Source organism: Triturus cristatus, chromosome 7 (genome assembly GCF_964204655.1).
Source record: "Triturus cristatus chromosome 7, aTriCri1.1, whole genome shotgun sequence".
In the NCBI taxonomy this organism is placed as follows: Eukaryota; Metazoa; Chordata; class Amphibia; order Caudata; family Salamandridae; genus Triturus; species Triturus cristatus.
Genome location: NC_140590.1, coordinates 420,414,110 through 420,437,008, shown reverse-complemented (window position 1 = coordinate 420,437,008; position 22,899 = coordinate 420,414,110). Strand labels below are relative to the sequence as shown.

At 42.6% G+C, this 22,899-nt stretch overlaps 1 protein-coding gene and 1 long non-coding RNA gene across 2 annotated transcripts in view; one reads left to right on the top strand and one right to left on the bottom strand.

Moving 5' to 3' along the window:
* The window catches only part of LOC146809847 (cytosolic phospholipase A2 gamma-like), a 780,602-nt gene that overhangs the window by 604,621 nt on the left and 153,082 nt on the right, over positions 1-22,899 (top strand). The window contains exons 10-11 of the mRNA XM_085616715.1: positions 6,194-6,319; positions 13,428-13,529. Of these exons, the coding sequence (XP_085472841.1) occupies positions 6,194-6,319; positions 13,428-13,529 (228 nt within the window). The remainder of the gene's footprint in view (positions 1-6,193; positions 6,320-13,427; positions 13,530-22,899) is intronic.
* The window catches only part of LOC146809848 (uncharacterized), a 115,082-nt gene continuing 105,131 nt past the window's right edge, over positions 12,949-22,899 (bottom strand). The window contains exon 5 of the long non-coding RNA XR_014966492.1: positions 12,949-12,994. This is a non-coding gene — a long non-coding RNA (uncharacterized LOC146809848). The remainder of the gene's footprint in view (positions 12,995-22,899) is intronic.

Below are 22,899 nucleotides of genomic sequence, written 5' to 3'. Positions count from 1 at the left end.
AATGCAATAGGTCTCGCCCTATTTTAAGTTAAAGCAATTCTGTTTGTAATTAGGTGGCTTTTTAGCTTTGCTTCTATTAGTGTTTTTCAAACTTTCATGTACATAACATACATATGAATGCATATATATATGTATCCATGCATTTATATTTGTTATTTATATAGATATGCAGATTATATATATGTTTATATATGTATATATATATATATATATATATATACATATATATATGTATATATATACATATATATATATATATATATATATATATATATATATATATATATATATATATATATATATATATATATAAAACATATATAGAGGTAGAGAGGTAGAGGTGTAGAGGTAAAGAGGCAGAGGTAGAGGTAGAGAGGTAGAGAGGTAGAGAGTAGTAGAGAGAGAGGTAGAGAGGTAGAGAATAGAGAGTGAGTAATAGAGAGCAGAGAGAGAGTAGTAGAGAGTAGTAGAGAGAGTAGCAGAGAGTGAGTAGTAGAGAGTAGTAGAGTGAGTTGTAGAGAGTGAGTAGTAGAGTGAGTAGTAGAGCGTAGTAGAGAGTGAGTATTAGAGAATAAGTAGTAGAGAGTAGTAGAGAGTGAGTAGTAGAGTGAGTAGGAGAGAGTAGTAAAGAGTAGTAGAGAGTGAGTAGTAGAGAGTAGTAGAGAGTGAGTAGTAGAGAGTAGTAGAGAGTGAGTATCAGAGAGAGAGTATTAGAGAGTAGTAGAGTGAGTATTAGAGTGAGTAGTAGAGAGTAGTAGAGAGTAGTAGAGAGTGAGTAGTAGAGTGAGTAGTAGAGAGTGGTAGAGAGTGAGTAGTAGAGAGTGAGTAGTAGAGTGAGTAGTAGATAGTGAGTAGTAGTGCGTAGTAGAGAGAGAATAGTAGAGAGTAGTAGAGAGTGAGTAGTAGAGAGTGAGTAGTAGAGAGAGAGTAGTAGAGAGTGAGTAGTAGACAGTAGTAGAGAGTGAGTAGTAGAGAGAGAGTAGTAGAGAGTAGTAGAGTAGTAGAGAGTGAGTAGTAGAGAGTGAGTAGTGGAGAGTAGCAGAGTAGTAGAGAGTGAGTAGTAAAGAGTTGCAGAGAGTGAGTAGTAGAGTGAGTACTAGAAAGTAGTAGAGAGCGAGTAGTAGAGAGCAAGTAGTAGAGAGTGTGTAGTAGAGAGTGAGTAGTAGAAAGAGTAGTAGAGAGTGAGACGTAGAGAGAGTAAGAGAGCAGTAGAGTAGTAGAGAGTGAGTAGTAGAAAATAGTTGAGAGCGAGTAGTAGAGAGTGAGTAGTAGAGAGTGAGTAGTGGAGAGTGAGCAGAAGAGAGTAGTAGAGAGTGAGCAGTAGAGAGTGAGTAGTAGAGAGTAGTAGAGAAAGAGTAGTAGAGAGAGAGTAGTAGAGAGTAACTAGTAGAGAGTGAGTTGTAGAGAGTGAGAAGTAGAGAGAGAGTAGTAGAGAGTGAATAGTAGAGTGGTAGAGAGTGGGTGGTAGAGAGTAATAGAGAGTAGTAGAGTGAGTAGTAGAGAATAGTAGAATGTGAGTAGTAGAGAGAGTAGTAGAGAGTGAGTAGTAGAGAGAGTAGTAGAGAGTAGTAGAGAGTGAGTAGTAGAGAGTGAATAGTAGAGAGAGTAGTAGAGAGAGAGTAGTAGAGAGTAGTAGAGTGAGTAGTAGAGAGAGAGTAGAAGAGAGTAGTAGAGGGTGAGTAGTAGAGTAGTAGAGAGTAAGTGGTAGAGAGTAGTAGAGAGTAGTAGAGTGAGTAGTAGAGAGTAGTAGAGAGTGCGTAGTAGAGATTAGTAGAGAGTGAGTAATAGAGAGTAGTAGCGACTGAGTAGTAGAGAGTGAGCAGTAGAGTAGTAGAGTAGTAGAGAGTGAGTAGTAGAGAGAGAGTAGTAGAGAGTAGTAGAGAGTGAGTAGTAGAGTAGTAGAGAGTGAGTGGTAGAGAGTAGTAGAGTGAGTAGTAGAGAGTGAGTAGTAGAGAGTGAATAGTAGAGAGCTGTAGAGAGTGAGTAGTAGAGAGAGAGTAGTAGAGAGTGAGTAGTAGAGAGTGAGTAGTAGAGAGAGAGTAGTAGAGAATGAGTTGGAGTAGTAGAGAGTAGTTAGTCAGTGTCAGTCAGTCAGAGTCAGTCAGTCAGTGTCAGTCAATCAGTGTCAGTTAGTGTCAGTCAATTAGTATCAGTCAGTGTCAGTCAGTCAGTGTCAGTCAGTCAATCAGTGTCAGTCATTGTCAGTCAGTCAGTTTCAGTCAATCAGTGTCAGTCAGTGTCAGTCAGTGTCAGTGTCAGTCAATCAGTGGTCAGTGTCAGTCAGTGTCAGTCAGTCAGTGTCAGTCTGTCAGTGTCAGCTAGAGCAGCTCTGCTGACCTGGTTTGCTGGCTCTAAAGCAGCTCTGCTGACCTGGTTCTCTCCCTCTAAAGCAGCTCTGCTGACCTGGTTTCTCTGGCTCTACAGCAGCTCTGCTGACCTAGTTCTCAGGCTACAGAGCAGCTCTGCTGATCTCGTTCTCTGACTCCACAACAACTCTGCTGACCTGGTTCTCTGGCTCTAAAGCAGCTCTGCTGACCCATTTGTATGGCTCTAAAGCAGTTCTGCTGACATGGTTCTCTGGCTCTAGAGCAGCTCTGTTGGCCTGGTTCTCTCCCTCTAGAGCAGTTCTGCTGACCTGGTTCTCTGCCTCTAAAGCACCTCCACTAACCTGGTTTCTCTGGCTCTACAGCAGCTCTGCTGTCCTGGTTATCTGGCTCTAGAGCAGCTCTGCTGATCTGGCTCTTAGGCTCTAGAACAGCTCTGCTGACCTAATTCTCTGGCTCTAAAGCAGCTCTGTTTAACTGGTTCTATGGCTCTAAAGAAGCTCTGTTGACCTGGTTCTCTGGCTCTAAAGCAGCTCTGCTGACCTGGTTCTCTGGCTCTAGCGCAGCTCTGTTGACCTGGTTCTCTGGCTCTAAAGCAGCTCTGCTGACCTGGTTCTCTCCCTCTAAATCAACTCTACTGGCCTGGTTCGCTGCCTCTAGAGCAGCTCTGCTGACCTGGTTCTCTGGCTCTAAAGCAGCTCTGCTGACCTGGTTCTCTCCCTCTAAAGCAGCTCTGCTGACCTGGTTTCTCTGGCTCTAGAGAAGCTCTGCTGACCTGGTTCTCCAGCTCTAAAGCAGCTCTGCTGACCAGGTTCTCTCCCTCTAAAGCAGCTCTGCTGACCTTGTTCTCTGCCTCTAGAGCAGCTCTGCTGACCTGGTTCTTCCGACTCTAAAGCAGCTCTGCTGACCTGGTTCTATGGCTCTAAAGCAGCTCTGCTGACCTGGTTCTCAGGCTCTAGAGCAGCTCTGCTGACCTGGTTCTCTGGCTCTAAAGCAGCTCTGCTGACCTGGTTCTCTCCCTCTAAAGAGTACCGCTGACCTGGTTCTCTGGCTCTAAAGCAGCTCTGCTGACCTGGTTCTCTGCCTCTAGAGCAGCTCTGCTGACCTGGTTCTATGGCTCTAAAGGAGCTCTGTTGACCTGGTTTCTCTGGCTCTACAGCAGCTCTGCTGACCTGGTTCTCGGCCTCTAGAGCAGCTCTGCTGACCTGGGTCTCTGGCTCTAGAGCAGCTCTGCTGACCTGGGTCTCTGGTTCTAGAGCAGCTCTGCTGACCTGCTTCTTAGGCTCTAGAGCAGCTCTGCTGACCTGGTTCGCTGGCTCAACAACGGCTATGCTGACCTGGTTCTCTGGCTCTAAAACAGCTCTGCTGACATGGTTCTCTGGCTCTAAAGCAGCTCTGCTGACCTGGTTCTCTCCCTCTAAAGCAGCTCTGCTGACCTGGTTCTCTGCCTGGAATTGGTGTGTCAATGGTTTCAAATATGGTACTCTGTATTTTACAGTGAGTGATGAAAGGTTATACTAGTGTATGATGAGGTGTATCAGATTGTCACGTGGATGATGTCATCAGTGATGTCATTTGAGATGTCATCAGTGATGTCATCAGTGATGTCACTGACCATGTCATGAATGATGCAATATGTGACATCATCAGCAGTGCATTGTGGGCGCGCGAGTTATAGTTAGCAGAACTAACTATAACGGAGGAATTTCTATGGTTTTGTACGGGTGAAATGGCCAGCTAACTATAACACCCCTGAAACCTATGTTTTTTTCTGTGAATATATATATACATAAATATAGATAGATAGATAGATAGATAGATAGATAGATAGATAGATAGATAGATAGATAGATAGATAGATAGATAGATAGATAGATAGATAGATAGATAGATAGATAGATAGATAGATAGATTCGCTGAAAACCTACTTTATGTTACTTCATGTGCCTCTAAGGTCTATAAAACACTTGTGGCAGGCAGGGGGTACAGGGGAACATGTAATAATGCCTAACAATATGATTTCTGGTGTCCAGTGGACTTATGGCCTATGATAAGACACCTATGGCAGGCAGGGGGTGCAGGGGATATTGGAATAATATTTTAAATAATTATTTCTGGTGTACGCTCACTGACTATGAGACACCTATGGCAGAGAGGGGTGCAGGGGAAAATTGAATAATCCTCAACAAAATTATTGCTGGTGTGCGCCAATGGCCTGTGAGACACCTTTGGCAGGTAAGAAGGAGCAGGGAAAAATTATATAATTGCAAACAAATAATCCCTAGGGACTGTGAGAAATCCTATAGGAGGCAAAGAGCTGCAGGGGAATATGGAAATAATGTACAAAACACTATACTACAATGATCCTGTAGCACATTAAACTCATATCAGGGAGAAAAGAAAAAATTAACAAAAAGGCATAGGCCTCCTCTAACAATTTCCTTAGAAAATGGCTTTGAAAAGTGGAAGAAAAGGGTTTAACACACTGGCTATACAAAATGGCCACCAGCCACATCTTCAGAACAACAATCAAGAAGACATAGACAACAAAGAACCCATGCAAGTCTATGGATGGCATAAGCAAAACACGCTAGCTACACAAAATGGCAGCCCTGCCATGTGGCTACCAAGTGCAAAGGCATGGGCAACAAAGAACACATGCAGGCCTATGGCAATAGGAAAGCACACGGGCAGGATGGCCATTTTGTGTAGTCAGCGTGTGTTTACATTTTGCCATAGGCCTGCATATGTTCTTTGTTGTCCATGCCTTCCCCTTGGTGCCACTTTACACGAGTAGCAGGGGATTGCACATTTCTCTAATTCTGCTAGCGGAAGTAACATTGTGCTCTGGCCTAATATGTATTCAATACATATATCCTTGTGGAACTCAACAGCAGGTTGATGGGGATCTAAAGAATTCTGCCATTAGAATTGCTGTTTGCAAACGAGGTATAAGGTCAATGATATTAAAAACATTTTAGTTATGCCCAGACATGACTGGAAAACTCAAATTTGACTTTGTAGTAAAATATATCACAATCCTCTAGCTAGTCAAGCAGCACCAAGTGACATGTTTCATGATTATTAGTGATTCATAGAAAGCCATATCTTCCTGTAAGATGGTGATACCTGTCCTACACTAAATTGGTAGAGCAGAAGAAGATTGTGAACAGCAAAGTACATTGAAGCTAGATCACTAGTGTTATTCATAAATAATTCCTTAGGAAGGAAGAGTGTGCTGGAGCTGTAGTTACAGATCTTGGTGTTTTTGAGGAGAGTGCCAATTTACCAGTTTTGAAGGATTAGTTAACTATATATGTGAGAAGAGAGGTTTTTATGATGTCCATGATAGGTGTATGGAACTCTGGTGCAAGGGTTTAATGATAAAGATAGAATGGCAACATAATTAAAGAAGTTTGTTTTTAGAAAATGCAGGAAGGTTGGCAAGGTTTTTACTATCACAAGTACATTTAGAATGTGGTAAGCTAAACATAGAAAGCAGGTGCCTGACTTGCCTATTAGTCATTACATCAGTCTGGATGTAAAGTCAATGAGGTTTTTCTTTTTTAATCTACCATGACAGCCATCACACACAGCAACAACCGTTTGGACAGGAATTATCCTCACATTCCCAATAGTGCTTTAATTACTTTGACCTAGACTGGAATGAAATATCAATTCATCCTGCAGGGGAGGACCGCACCAACATATCTTGTCAATGGGCTATTGCATCTGTTACTCTTTGTCTCTTAAGTTGATTGTCATATCAAGTGCACAGGCGTCTCTGCCTTTTCCTTTCAATGCTCTGACTTTTGAAGTAATCTTATCTCAATTTTACTGATAAAATAATTACTTTCTTGATCACACAGGAAATGAAGATAAAATCTCCTACAATGTGACTAAGATGATAATTGACAGTTGGCCTTCATTTAACAATACAACAAAACAAAATGCAGTAATACTTCTCTCCATGCTCTCGACTCTTGAATCTCTACGTAAGTAGCAAATTCAAAACAATTTACTGTCTCATCATATTACAGTGGTCTGGATATCTGTGAGGCTTGTATGTATTTTGTTAGTTAAAATCTCAAGTGGTTACATGATTGAGCGCCTGTATCGTACGAGGGCAGGAGAATTGACTTGGAGGGTTTATTTGAAGTGGTGATGGAATTTAGGGGGTGCAGGATACAAGGTAAGATTGATGTTGCTGTAAGGTGTCTTAACATTTTGGGCTGGTACCACCAAGTTCTGTTTCCGATGGTATTCAAACCAGGACCTACAGAACAAGCCCTGGTTATTAAAGACCTAACTTTCTCGGATTCCATTGAAAGTGTGTTTCAAAAACTGTTTGCACAGAGTCTGGGTAAAATTCAAGACTTCAAACATAGGATAAAAGTCGAACAAAGAGCATTGCTGATTAAACACAAGGTTAGATCAGTACCTTTTAGTTTCAGAGAGGATATCAAAAAAGAACTTGAGTCTCTACAGAATAGAGGTGTGATTGAACCCATTCCATCTACTTTGTGGTTATTGCCCCTGGTTGTAGCCTGCAAACATAATAGAGACATGCGGTTATGCATAGATGTGAAAAGCCTCAACAAAGAAATATGGGTTGACTCTCACCCTTTACCCAAGATTAATGAATTGTTGGAAGGAACTGTGTGAGGCAGAGTGGCTTTCTAAAATAAACTTTGCCTCGGATTACGATCAGTGCTGGAGGAAACATCATGTCATTTTACTGCTTTTCATTCACTTTTTTTGAACATACCAATTTTGCACAATGCAGTTTGGACTGGCTTCTGCTGCATCAATTTTTCAGCAGATAATGCAACAGTAGTTAGGGACCATTCATGGTGTCCCTGTCGGCAGTAATTCCAATCTTAAAGCACAGTCCCGATCTGAGGCTGCCTATTGAGTATCACTACCACCAAGCTAACCTGCGCCACTGCCCAGGCATTTGTGTTGTGTGACATCACAGTGTGATTTTATCAGTGTTGCTAAACAGGTTCCAAGATCTTGTGCCTGAATCACAGAACTCAAGTAGCATCCTCTTGTAACAGAAGCTGTTACCAACTTTTGCTACATCATTAAAGAAATTCAACTAAACTAACAGGTCTTTCTGAGAGCTGATGGTGCAGCACTGGCTCTCTGCTCTGATGGAGGGAAAAGGCACAGTTTTAGGAGGGATTGGGGCACAGAAGGTGGTGTGCTGGGTGGCTGTCAGGCAGGCTCTTATGTTTTTTACTTTTGAGTCAGGGATGATAATCCATGTTATTGATGGCTCCTCATTTACTCGCTCCCGTTCTGTAGCAGTTAAAAGCAGGGGCAGATATTTGTTTGGGCCATACATGAAATATGTGAAATTAAATTATTTTGCTTTCATTTATTTTTACTGTCCATTTGATGTCCTGTGGTTCCCTTCAGCAAAAGAATATCCCTGTTATTCACTGTTACACATTTCAAATTGAATACATCTTTTCCACTGGCAAGAGCACTCACAGGTAGTTACTGTTCTTGGTTGAGTAGGACCCTCTGTTTTACCTCAGGCTCAGGTTAGCTTGGTGGTAGTGGTACTCAATAGGCAGCCTCAGATCGGGACTGTGCTTTAAGATTGGGATTACTGCCGACATGGACACCATGAATGGTCCCTAACTACTGTTGCATTATCTGCTGAAAAATTGATGCAGCAGAAGCCAGTCCAAACTGCATTGTGCAAAATTGGTATGTTCAAAAAAAGTGAATGAAAAACAGAAAGCCCATCCTAAGTCTGACAGGTCTAAAAGAACCTATCGTCCTTACCAGCTGCTGTCTCCTGTGTTTTTCATCCTGGTCATCCTTTGGTTTTTCACCCCCAGTTTGCATTGTGCCATTGACTTCACAAGATGATTTATCAGTGACAGCTTCTGTATTTGACCAATTACTGTGGAATACCAAAATGAATGGGAGGGGACACCAAAGGAGGGGGCACTCAAGGCAGTAGAGGTCTCGGTACAGTTAGCCCACTGGTCTCAAAGGTCTGTCTCCAAGGGAATCCATTCAAAAGATCTCCAGCCTCAGCCAATTTCCCTCATTTGAATATCTTTATACCACCATGTATCACCTTCTAGACCTGACGCCCTTTGTTCTCTGCCCCCTCATAGTGCCATTGGGTCTCTCGTTTTCCCCCAGTCTTTGCTCTGGTCTTAGTTGGGTTGGCAGACAATGTAATTACTAGAACCTTTGGCCTAACTCTTGACGGCCATTCAATCTAGCTACAGGTGAGGCACAGCAGTGAGAATGATCCCAACAAACCAGCACAGGCTCCCCATGCCTTATGAGCGCCCCACTTTTTACTTTTCTCTTCCCCATCCTATGGCCAAAAGAATCCACTCACTGCTCCCTGTGGCCTCTGGGCATCAGCTTCAAGCCTCCACAACTTTGAGAACAATGCCCAGCATGTAGTGGGGTAAAGAGTGTAACTGGATAGGCGATGTGTGCCACAGGCTGGATAGGAGCTTCAGGATCAACATACAAGATATATGTGTTAGTGTCCTTCCCTGCCCCCTTTATGTATCCTGACCACTTTCACTATAAGAGGCGTAGGATACGATGCTGAGCCCATGCTGTCTGACGATGGCGGCGAGGGGGGCCATATTTACGTTGAAGAGCGTAGGACTGAGTGATGATCCCTGCGCAGATATCAAGAATTCTGTGGACAGAATATTGCAGGATAAAACATGGCTTAAGTTTTAATATTGTTTTTTTAATGTTTTAATATTGTTTTTTTTTAATGTAGTTGTACTTTTATTAATGTAGTTGTGTATATTACTGTTTCCTAATTGTTTTATTGCAAACTATTATTTTAATGTTAATTATGCTTTTTTTTTAACAGTTTAATTTGTTTTTGCTTCAGTAATATAATTGAAGATGATGTGTATCTTATTTGAAAGTATTTAATTATTGGCAGGTTCTTGGGTCTATGGGGGGAAGGTTTTTTTTTATATGTTATAATTGTTTATAAATAGAGTATTTTGTACATTTTTATGGGATTAGTAATTATGGATCACATTGTATGAGTGAGTGGCTGTGTGAGTTTATTAATGGGTGATTGAGTGGGTGTTTAAGTAGCTGTAAGGGTATATGAGTGGATGTGTATGTGTTTATGACTGGATGTGTGAGTGGCTATATTGATGAGTGAGAGGGTGTATGAGTGGCTACATGGATGAGTAAGTAGTTGTGTGAGTGGTTGCATGAGTGAGTGGATGTGTGAGTGACTGTATTGATGAGTGATTAGGTATGTGAGTTCTGGTATGGTTCTGTGAATGGGTATGTGAATGGTTGTACGGATTTGTAAGTGAGAGTACAAAATGTTATATGGGAGTGTGTGTGTGTGAATGGTTCTGTGGATGATGTCACTGACCATGTCATCAGTGATGTAATATGTGAGGTCATAAACAGTGCATTGTGGGAGCATAAGTTATTATTCAGGTAACTATAACTGTTGAATTTCACTTTTGTATGAGTGAAATCTGAGCCTAACTATAACATCCCTGTAACCATTGTTTTTTTCAGTGAATTTCTACGTTTTTTAAAATTAGATTTCTTAACTATGACGTTCCTGTAAACTTTGTTTTCTTAAGTGAATTTCTAAGGTTTTTTAAATGCAATCCCCTATCCATAACATATCTGTAATCTTTGGTTTTCTAAAGTGAATTTCTATAGTTTTTTAACTAGTAGTCACATTTGCAGAGTGGTGGAGAAAGGTGGTGGGGTCTCATGAAAGACCCCACTGTGTGGGACTTTTCGGAGGTAAAAGGATGGGGAATTGGCCCCCAAGGACCCCCAGCAGACAAGGTAAAGCTCATTCCCCAACCAGTAGTGTGCCGGACAGCATATTTGCAGAGTGTTGGAGAAAGAGGGCTAGGCTCGTAAAACCTCTCAATAATCTAGCTCTGTGGGACTTTCTGGTAGTAACAGGATGGGTAGTTGGCCCCCAAGGACCCTCAGGAGTAAAGTCTACTTCATCCCCCAACCAGTAGCGTGCCAGGAAGAAAAAGGGATGGCTTTCAAAGACACTCACTCCCAGTCACAGATCTGGGTTGAGACCATCATCGTTCTTTAGCTCACTTTGCCACCCCAGTTCAGGTCCAGCCATATGCAAATAAGTCTTAACCCTGTGCCTCATCGTAACAGTCAAGCCCAAACTGACAATACAGATCCTCCTTGGACCAGAAACAAACATCCTGGGACTGGTTTTGGGGTAACATCCCTCATCAGCCAGGCTTGCTTGAATCCAGTGGCAAAGTGAGCAAGGGACCCAAGTCTGGGCACACCCTCCCAACTTGGGGCAAACAAAGCAAACACAAGGAGATAATGAACGGAGTGCTGAAACTTTGCAGACACTCACCCCCAGTCACAGATCCGAGTTGAATCCATCATCGTTCTTTAGCTCACTTCGCCACCCCAGTTCGGACCCTGCCATAATGCAAATCACTCTTGACCCTGTTCCTCATGTGAACAGTCCAGCCCGAACTGCCAAGCCAGGTCCTCCCTGGACTGGAAACAAGCATCCTGGGACCGGTTTCCGGGTAACATCCCTCATCAGCCAGGCTAGCTTGAATTCAGTGGCATAGTGAGCAAGGGACCCACATCTGGGCACACCCTGCCAACCTAGGGCAAACACAAGGAGATAAACGGAGTGCTGAAACTTTTCAGACACTCGCCCCCAGTCACAGATCTGTGTTGAATCCATCATCCTTCTTTAGCTCACTGCGCCACCCCAGTACAGACCCAGCCATAATGCAAATCAGACTTGACCCTGTGCCTCATGTGAACAGTCCAGCCCGAACTGCCAAGCCAGGTCCTCCCTGGACCGGAAACAAGCATCCTGGGATCGGTTTCAGGGTAACACCCCTCATCAGCCAGGCTAAAATGAATCCAGTGGCAGAGTGAGTGAGTTATCCACGTCTAGGCATACCCTGCCAACTTAGGACAAACAAAGAAAACACAAGGAGAGGATGAACGGAGTGCTGAAACTTTTCAGAGTGTCTGAAAAGTTCAGCGCTCTGTCCATTGTCTTCTTATGTTGGCCAAATACCATATAAGCCAAATAGACACCAGACTGATGTGGGAGCGTGGGCAGTCATTAGAGTGATTGGGGTTTTTGGATCCAATTTGCATCTCATGTGGCTACTCATACTTTACTCATGCCATAGTATGTGTTCAGAATACACAGTCTTCATCACCATCCACTGTTCTATCTACATATGTTTGGTTCAGTGCTCCAGTCACACTAGAGACTCATATCTTGGTGAAGTGGTTTTGATCAGGTGAATTAATATCAAGTGGAAGCCAGATCTCTGATAACATTGCCATTAATTCCTTCACGGAGTAGATGGAGATCTGTATGAATACAAAATCCACATTTTTCAAATGTTCACAAATAATTATGTATACCTGTAAGAAAATGTGTCTTACGGAGAATTAAATTGCTACAAACCATCGGTAAGTGTCAGCTATTCAATTTGCGCATGTCTTATGATTAAAAAAGATGCATAGAAATGTGCACTCCTTTCTTGTGAAATCACAAAAATGCAGACTTAAAATCATGCTGAATCTTGGACTTGATGCATGGTTTAACATTCAACACAGCAGCTTGTGACCAAATTACTAACAGTAATAATATTTTAACTGAATTATCTATGAAAAGATGCTTATTGTTCATGGTCACTAAAACAATACTCTGCAGTATAGTCAGGAGATATCAGAGTATCTGATTATTGAAGATGGTTAGTGCATTCTGGCATGTATTCAGTGCAAATCTGCAGCAACATGATCATACATTTTATATTTAGTACGTTACCTGATGACAAAATTCCAGTACTATTTTGGAAACTATTCATTTAATTTACACTGTTGCCTGCTAACACTCCAACATAAGAGTGATTCTGTTACTCTTCATAATTATGTTTACTAAAGGTATTTCACTTTTTTTACACACCAAGAAAAAAAACAAGTTGATGCTCTGGGAGGAGAAATTCACCTATGTTCTAATCGATTATGTGTGCAGACAGTTTTCAAAGAATTATGTGGTACCTACCAAGTACCTACTGTAATAGAGTAACTGTCTTTGTTCTGATGTACCTATCCTAGTGTGTCCCATGCCCAAGAGCTTGTCTTCAACCTATAAAACTTGTTTAAGCACAAACACTGTGTAGTGACTTAGTCCATCTGTGTAGAGGATCTTTAGGTATTTATTTGTAGATCGTTACAGGTCATCCAGTACAAGACCAGTACAAGACCCCACCAGGAGCAGCCAGCATGCTGCTCAGCCCTTCCCAGCTGACATCTCTGGCTCCCAACATTCTGTAGCACATCATCTAATGAACATTCCACTGGCAGAGCAAGAGATTGCATGAATATATAAAAGTCAGGATATAACACACTGTTCTTGTATTGATATGCAGTTGAATGGCATACTCCACTCTGTTTCCTATATATTAAAATGTAACCTTTTATTCTTCCAGTGTAAGGAGCTTAATTTAAAATCCTGTATACGTGGTGAAAGGAGAATGCCTTATTGATTAGCATATGGAAGGTCGGAGAACCGATATTGACCATAATTACGCGCAAACAATTAGGATGCAAGTAGATATGCTGGAAGTGTTTATCCACGTCCCATGTGCAGATACCTAAAAAAAAAAAAAAAAGCTTTAGTAAATTGCTGATGTTTCATTTTGATTGGAACACAGTGTATAAAATTGTGATAAATGACTGCCCTGAAGAAGCGATATGGGAAGCACCTTGGGCAACAACAAAAAAAATGTATTGATGTTGTATTCTATGGAGCAAGAAGTTATAAAATAAAATGCATTGCATGGTTTATGCAATGGAAGGATTTAATTGCCATTGGATGAAATAGATCTGGATTTTATATTTTGCTCATAGAAGTGGAAGAATAAAAGATGAAAAATTAAGATAGAAGAAACAGGATAACGAAAGAGTGTAGTATGCCAATTGTGTGCATTTTAATACAGGAAGAGTGTTTGTACTCCAACAATTTTATATTTTCAAAGAAACTTGATAAGTCGCATAACTATTTCTAATATGTCTTTTCCCCTCAAGCCCTCTTAGGTCTAACAGACGTGTCCGTCATGCTTCTGAAAACAATGAAATGTTTGGCAACATGGGAATGGGGAACTACTAATAACTTTGCCAAAAGAAAGGGTAAGTAACATATGTGTCAATATGTGCTTTAACATTTTTGTATTTTTTTTATGTCTTGTAACTTTAGGGGGGATTTCCCCACCTGCCTTTAAATGGTGTGCCTCTCCTGACTGTTTTTATTCCACCCCTCCCAGAATAAAAGGTGACTTCATTACCACTTCGCTTAGTGGCCATCTTGTACTTTCTATTTAGTGAGTATTCCTGCAATGATCTATTTGTTAAGAACTCCACATGCTACAGTCGAGACCTGGTTTAGAATGCAGTGCAAATCAAGAGCAATACCTTGATGAGCTAATAGTTAGAACATCTGTAAAGTATGCATTACACCAGATTTCTGCATTACTCCGAAGTATCAAACAAGTATAATATATTTTTTTACAGAGTTTTATATAGCGCAAACTTGACCCAAACTGGGTATCAGAGCGCTTTACATAGCACCAGTTGCATTACATGAAGACACATTCATTTTTGTTAGGCACAGGGAGATTAAGGGATTTGCCCAAAATCACAGGATGTTCAGCATCCTTGCCGAGACACAAACCCAGTTCCCAGATTCAAGGTTGACCACCCTAGCTGTTAGGCCAAATCCTCTCCACAATTAGGCAGTAATTCAATTAAAGTTGTGCTGTGATGTCTCTAGTCACATGTAATGACGTAATTACATAGCAGCTCCATTGTAATCTGATTGCAATTGACTTGTGACATCATAATGCCTGGTGCCAGAGGCAGCAAGCAAGGTGAAAGGCCGGTTGCAGAGCATAATTACAGCTGCAGCTCAAGCAAGGAAAGGGAAAACTGAATTTTAAATCTACCGATCTGATTTTCTAAAGCAGTGATCATTAGTAAGCCTGTATTTACAACAGCATTTTTTTTGCCCACCATAGGACATTGCAAGAAAGTATAATCTTTCTGTATGTTTTTATGTATTCTGAGCAACAGCATTTTTAAAAACAAATCTGATTAACTTATTCTGATTCCAATATATTTTTTTTTAAATACATGTTTTTAGGTGTGTTTCATTTTATTCGATAGATTCTGCTTTTAGTCTTCATGTCTATAAACTTTAAAGATACTATCTCCTTCGTATGAAAGAGCAAGACACCAAGAAGTTAAGCTGCTTGAGGGTAGGCTGAAGTGATGACAATGTATTATGAAGAATAAAATAAACTATTTAATATTTTAAAAGGACATTTAAACTCACCTTGAAGTTCCTTGAATTTATTAAAGAACTAAGTCGTTAGACTCATTCATCCACCAATATATTTGTCTACTAATTGAAATAGTCTTAGTGATACTGAATTCAGCATAAAATGAGATGTCTCATTCAGTGATCACAATGAAGTTAAGGCTGGAGAAGATCTATATTGAAGGCAGAGCATCAGGTCACATTTAAAATGATTTCAGCTGCTGAGCATGAAAACCTGCTATGCTTAGCAATAGACAAGCAAAAATCGCTACTAGTGGGTTCTCCTACATAATAACGTTTGAAATATTTCATGCTAAATGGTATATTTTACAGCACAATTTTCAAGGGTATTAAATAAAAAACATTGCATGTGTTTTAGGCAGGTCTGAATAGAAACTGGTTAAATGTTTCAATAATTTGCGGTCTTTATGGAGAGCCAGACCCACTAATTAAGTTTTATAACAAACATGGCTAATAGCCACATTTCACAGACCAGTTTCCAAATCTACAAAAATAGATATATTGAGGCAATTCAAATACGCTGTGTGAGAAAGTGGATTATTAGTTGGGGTGGATTGTCTCCCACAAGTAATAATGTAACTATTCTTGTTAGGCTCAGTAACAGTTTTAGTAATCCTGATCTCTACCCCTGAAAGCTATGGCACAGAGCAGACTGGCTTAATTCAAGAAAATGTATAAAGTATTTAAGAGTACCCACACAGTTAAAAAGTAAAAAACAAAACACAATTGAAATCCCCCTCCAGTTTAAAAAAATATATTTTGCTGAACAAAATGACACCAAAACAAAAACAAAATCAAATAAGGGCACCCACAGAAATGAATTTTCAAATTCTTAAATAAAAACAGTGCCAATATTCATAACATGCCAACTATAGGCAACTACACCATTGACAACAGTAAAGTTTTAGAACAACATTGATGGAGTGTTGGTGAAATCCACGTCAAATTGCTCCCAGTCAGAAATGTACCTACACACTTAGAATTGGATTTGAAGACAGACTCCTGTACAATGGGTTAGTGGAGGCTGAGGTCTCGGTGAAACCGTTGACGAAGAAGGGAAAATCTCAGAGCTAGAAAAGTCCAGAGTTTGACCCCAGAAAGTCATTGCTGTTGGCCAGATGCTGTTCGGTGTCAGGTTCAGTGAAGCTTTCTACCTTTTATGTTAAGTTATGTTTATTTGTAAGCACACTATCCTGGCCCTGAGCAGGTGTGTGTGCCTAGCATGGACTATGGTAGGTTGGTTAATTGAAGATCTATGTTTTCAGCTTCTTTCAGAATTCAAGAAGGAAGTAAAAGGCTCTGATGTGGCATGAGAAGCCATTCCAAGCTTTAGGAGCAATGGAAGTGAATGCCTGTCCTCTTGATCCGGTTCTGTGTATGCGTGGGATGTGTGTGAGTAGGAGTCCTGTGGAGTGGAGGTGTCTGGATGTTTGGTGGAAAGAAATGCGGCTGTTCAGGTAGCTTGGGCTCAAGTTGTGTAGTACCTTGAATGTGTGTGTGAGGAGTTTCAAACAAGCACATGTGTGTATTGGGAGCCAGTGCAGCTCCCTGCGGTGCTGTGTGATGAGAGTTAAAGGATGGGGATTAGCCTGGCTGCCAAGTTCTGCATGGATTTCAGTCTTCTAGTGGGCAGTTGGTGATCCTGGCATAGTGAATGTTCTTGTAGTCCAACTTGCTGGTGACTGGGGCATGAGTGACGGTTTCTCTTGTGTTGTTGAGAAGTTGTTAGACTAGTCAGTCTTAGGGTGGTCTTCCCCTAAACCTTTCACCCACTTACCTCCATTTTGCTGCTGAAATGAGTTTTTGTTGGCCTTAGGGCCTTTTGAATTTTACCTCTGCTGGCCAGTGCTAAAATGCTTGTGCTTACTCTTCTAAACATGGTTAAATTGGTTTACATGTAATTGGCATATTTAATTTACTTATAAGTCCCTTCTAGAGGGGTATCCCATAAACCCAGGGCCTGTAACTTAATTGCTACTAGTGGGCCTCAAGCACTCATTGTGCCATTCATTTAAATAGCTTCTTAAAACTTGTTCCAGCCTGAATGCAGTTTTAAACTGCCAATTCAACATGGCAATATTACTCCCTTGCCCAGCCTTAAAATCCCCTATTATACCATATCTGTGACCCCTAATGTAGGCCCTTTGAAGCCCATAGAGCAGGATGCATTGTAATTAAAAGGTAGGATTTAAGTTTTACATATCCTGATGGAGAAAAACACCTAAGTAATTTTTTCACTACTGTGTGGCCTAATTGTTTCATAGGATAATATTGGGTTGCCTAAATGCATTTAATAAATTCTAACTCTTGATTGAGACCAGATAGGCACTTCATGTTTGGTATCTATGAAATTGCAATTAAAAATCCCCTTTAATGGCAAAGTCAGATTTTGAATTATAATTTTGAAAATGCCACTTTAAGAAAATTGGCATTTTCCTGCCCTTAGCCATTTGGTGCCTACAGCCTCCCAGGGTCACATGACTGGGTGTGTGTGACAGTTAAGGCCTGATTTAGATCTTGGCAGACAGGTTACTCTGTCATAACGGTGTTGGATAGCCTGTCTGCTGAAATATAAATTCCATTATATCCTAGGGGATTAATATTTCAGGGGACGGGATATTTGTCACCATTGTGACATGTAACCCATCTGCCAAGATTTAAGTCAGGCCCTCTGACTTTCTGAATTCCCCCCAGACAGTCAAACAATAGAGGGATTAGGGGTGCCTGAATGGGCCATCTGCTAGCAGGATGGGGGAAGATCTGGGACAGCTCCACTTGCAACTGCAAAGGCTGTGCTCTGCCTCCACACAAAGGGATGGTCACCTCCGCATTGTCTGGGCTGCCAGCTTGGAGCCAGGGCAAGGCAGTCAAGAAATTCCAATCACTTCAATGAGAACCCTCTAGAAACTTCTCCCAACATAAAAGAAGGCAGCAGATTTAAAAATAGGGCCCTCAGATCCACTTCTCGGTTTACCTACAGAACCTAGGGAAGATCTCTCAGAGGACTGCCTGCTGCTGTGTGCTACACCAGACTGCTCTGCAGCACCTGGAAGGACTACATTGCTTCCATTGAGCCTGCCTTGAAATCTCTGATGCTAGCCCTGCTGTTTGAACCCTGCATCTTCACTTGAACCCAGGACCACCAGAGTGACTCCAAGGGCTAGCTGCTGGCCTCCTGTAGAGAGCCACAGGGACTCCCACCATCTTGCACCCACACTTGGACCAAGCTTGAGTGAGTCCTGAACCCTCAAGTCATGTCCCTCCAGTCCAGGATAGATGGTTGCCCGTATAGCCAAAATTAAAATCTTGAGACTTATCATTTTCTTTTGCTAAACACTGCTTAAAAACTGCTCTGAGAACCAATGGAAGACAGGGGCCAACCTGCTCATCAATCCACCCCAAGTCGGCCTAACTGCATCTGCTCCCGCTTCATTCATCTCCACAGAAAGAAATACTGTTCAGCGGTCCTTTGCCAAAGAGGTATCTAACCTACTGGAACTGTCTTCGGCTACAGCTTCCTGCCTTGTCCTGCTAGAGATATTCCACTTCCAAAAAACGTGAATAAGTCAGAACGTAGAAATCTAAGTCATGACTTTGACCCCGTCTCCCTGACGACACTTGCCCCCGGAACTTTACCTTCTCAGAACCGTTTCACCAGAATTTTCTTCTAAGTTTGGAGGTAAGCGCAGGGTGTACCCAATCCACTTTTTGTATCGGACCAATGGTCCATTGGGGTCAGCCATATTTTTCTACTTTGACCTATTCTCACACAACTAGATGTCCACGTTTGAGCTTTGATCTTTTAGGCTCTAGTTTTTTTACTGAAAACTTTAAAAAATCATAATTCTGGTTTCAATGACTATATTTTTGTCATTTCGATGTCAATTTACTAATATTTACTCTATTTGTCTAACTTGATGTAGAAGTATTCTTTTGTTGTGTTTTCACTTAATTTCTCTTTAAGTGCTGAATAAATACTTTACACATTACCTCTGAAGTGCGCCTTACTGCTTTTTATGCCAAGCTACCCAAGGTTAAGGGCAGGTTAATTTAGTGACTTTTTGTCATTCACCCTGACAGCGATTGTGGCTGTTGCTTGACCAGTGCTCACAACCCAGTCAAACAACAGCCCAATTTCTCACAGTTGTCTCTCACCACTGCTTTTTCACTTTATATTGAGCCTTGTATTCAGGAATGAAGGGGCAGTGTGGCGAAGAAATACGGCAACTGGGGGAAGACCACCATCTGGGCCACCCCTACTCTTCCTGCTGCAGACAGTGACAGATTCTTTTAGAAGTCCACACTGGTGCAAAGACCTCTGAGAGCTGCACCAATGTTGCCCTCTAGTAAGTCCCGAGGGTCATGCTAGATCTTGACTCCCAAGTATCTCAAGCAGGACCCCTCCCATTCAAGGTCCAATAGTTCTTGAGGTTGGGAAGCTGCTCTTCTAAGCGAGAATAGATGATTTCTGCCAATTGATCGTAGGCCTGAAGTATCATGCAAGAACATAAGCATAATACCTGCATACAGGGTGGTGTGATGTAATCTACCCTGTGGTTTTACCCCTTAAAGGTTGCACCTGTGTGGGCACTATTAACATAGGGTTTGACCACTATGGCAATAGCAATGGGGAGAGTGGGCACCCCTGCCCAAAATATAGGAGTCAGAGATACATTTCCTGGTTTCAAACTCGGGCAGTGGGTGCTGAGTACAAGACCTTAGTAAACTGGATAAAGCCACAATCCAGAGCCATTTTCACCATTATTCAATAGAGGAAGTCCCAGCGAAGGCTATCAAAAGCTTTTTTGATATCGATTGCCGCCATCACCACTCTATGCTTGTCCAGGAACTCTACCTCAAAGACCGAAAGGAGTCTGCGAATATTGATGGCTGTATTACGCACCAGAGTGAATCCAGCCTGGTCATTATGAATCAATCTGAGCATAAACAGTGGGAGAATGGCCATTACTCGGCTAGTAATTTTGTAGCACATCTTTAACATGGATAGTGCGCATTATGCCCTGACATTGTGCAGGGGGTGACCTGGCTTCAACAGTCCTGCAACCAGTGCCTTTGCAGTGGTGGTAGGCAAGCGTCCTAACTCTCGGGCCGCCATGTTGAGGGCCACCACTTTTGATGCTAGTTCCTCAGCATATGGCACATAAAATTCCACAGGTAGGCTGTCGGTCACAGGAACCTTGCCTTGGGCAATAGCATTGATTGCGACTCATATCTCCAGTGTTGTAATAGCCCCACCCAGGGCCTCTGCCTTCTCCTACGTGTTGGGAGTATTAGTAGGTCCAAAATATCGCCCATCAGGAGGGAGAGTGGTATCTGTGGGGGAAGGATGTTTAGCGACTTATAGTATCTTTCTGTGAGAAGTTGGCCTGGCATATGCTGGTCACTAGTTATAGTGGCCACCTTGCAGCAGTCCGATTCGACTCTTATGGTTGATAGGTTTAAGACAACCTTTTAAAGAAAGCTATCCTAGCTGTAGCTGTGGAGAGCAGCCTTCAGGCTAAGTCTCTGAGGAATGTAAAGCAGCTTGTTTTACCTTATAATCTCTTGAATTACCAAATGAAAGGACACCACACAGGTATATATATCAAATATATATGTATTTATTTCTAGACACACTCTACTAATCTCTTCATGACATTAGAAGTCAGGAACACATTCAAATATCGACGTTTCACAATAAGTTAAGCACAAATATGGTTGGGGCCCCAGGGGCGTACCAGATCATATACTAAAAAAGAGGTTTAGGAAAGTCGACTTGCAGAATGACAAGGCCTAGGGCCTGTAGAATCACTGGGGCTTCACTAATGCAGTAAAAGCAGGTAAGTAAACGACCCACGGGAGACGCATGCAGTGTGAGAACACAGCCGCGGGTTCCCTATTGATTACAATGGAGCAAGTCGCGGTTTGATTTTTAAAGTTTTAGGGTACTTCGAGGAAGTCTACAAGCAAGCCACTTACAAGGTAAGTAATTCGAGGGCCAACGCACACTAGGGCACTGGAGTGCATGAGTTACCTCACCCAGGGAAGACGGGTGCATAGGTGTCTTTTGGTGTCGGGTCGCGTCGCTGTTTTCTATGGAGACCAAAGAAGATTTGCTGCTTGCGTAGACTGAAGAAGTGCCCGGTGGAATCCAAGGGTGGATTCGAGATGCAGATGACCTGAAAATTGAAGGGACAGTGTTCACAGTCACTTGCCAGTGACCGGGGGCCAGGAAGCTGGGTGCCCACGGAAGTAGGTGATTTCAGGTGATCAGGGGTGTTTTGAGTGTTTGGAGTGTCCCACAACGTCTGCAGCTCACTGAGGTGTTGGCAACCAGATTGGAGCCAACAAGCCTTGGCAACAGCAAGTTTCATGGAAATCAAAGAAGGTCAGCGTTGCAGACCAGAAAGATCTGAGGGACTCACCCAGCAAGGATGAGTGAGGGCAGGCCTGGAGCAACCAGGGGAGCCCTTTGAGTTGATAAGAAAGTCCTCAGGGGACCCACAAACCAAAGGGCAAGGGATCGCGAAGGCGCCTCTTGAGGAAATGCTTCGCAGGAGCCCACGGTCACCCGGGACAGGCTAGGCCTCTGATTTTTGCTGCAAAACCTGCTGGAGGCTTTGGCCACAAATGGTTTAATGCACAAGTTTGTAGAACATCGTGAAGGGGTTGCACTTGACAATAGTGCACTGTACCCGGGTATTGCTGTTCCTAGTCACTCGTGGGGTCCACTCACCTCCACTCTGCTGGTGACTCACAATGGCCATCAAGAAGTAAGGAAATCCATGTCTGGGGCTGCAGGGACTTCGGACTCTGGCGGGAGCGGGAAAGTTTGCGACCGTTGATTAGAGTTTTTGGTACCTGCCAAGCAGGGAAGTCACTCCTTGACTCCAAGGGAGATTCTTCTGTCTGAAGTGGAACGTCGAAGGGCCAGGATTCTTCTTTGTAGAGCGTCATCCAGGGTTATCTACTTTGCAATGGCAAAGTTTCCTATCTTATACTGAAGATAGGGGAGGGACTAGCTCTAGGACCACTCCTCTGGGAAGGTCAGGGTAGGGGGTGGTTACACCCACTTCCCTTTGTCCAGTTTTGTGCCAGAGCAGGAACAGGTAGCCCCTGAACCGGTTTGAGCTGGCATATGCAAAGAGGAGCCTACTGCTCCCCCAGTGCAGGACTTCAAAGCACTCTAGAAGTGCACCCACCCAGCCCCAATACACTAAATCCTGTCTGGAAGGTGGTGACACCTCCCTGTGACAGGATGCCTATTGTTGCACCTCCTCCACTGCGAGTTTCAGTCAGCAGCAGGAGGGCAGCCCAGTGTCTGTGCTGGTGGCATCCATTTTGTGATGCCAGGGCTCTTTCAGGTTTCTACCGTGTTACCACAGTAGGTACATGTCGTCCCCTCTAGAAGGGTGGGATCATACTCCCACATCATGGATTGATGTGGGGGTATGATTCCAAGTTGTTTGACACCAAAACAACATGTTTTGATGCAGTCATTCCAAAGTTAGCATTATAATGCACTTAAGAGTATATGGTTTAACCGCATCCACAAACAGCCACAGAGAATAGACTCTGCCAGCTGCAGAGGGGTCCTGCTCATGCAGAGGTACCCCTTCACATTGTAAACCAAGCACCCTGCCCTCAGGATTGATAGGGCCTGCCATAGGGGTGACTGATAAGTTTATATGTGTGTGTATGGTGAGATATAGGAACCTATACCTCAGTGAGGAGTGCTAACACTACCTCGCCCAGGCTGCAGAAGCAGGCCTGTGGTGTCAGATTGAGTCTGCTTCCCAGGGGTGGCATAATACATGTTTCAGCCCCTGATAGGCCTGTGAAGTGCCTATGCCCTAGGTACCTAAGGTACCATATACTAGGGGCTCATAAGGTACCACAGTATCCAATCACTAGTGCATCTAATATGTACACCAAGTGGTTTAGAGAGAACAGATAGACCCGGGCCCTGATTAGCAGGGACCCAGCCAGATTTTAGCCAGAAACCAGTGTATACATCAGAAAAAAAGTGGGGGCAACATAAGTGCAGATCCTACTCTCCTACACTTTCAAATCTACTTTTCCTGGGTATAAAGGAGCTCAACTATTTCTGACTCTATCTCTAGAATTAGGGAGCTCCCAAGTGGCAGGGTTAGCTAACCAGGC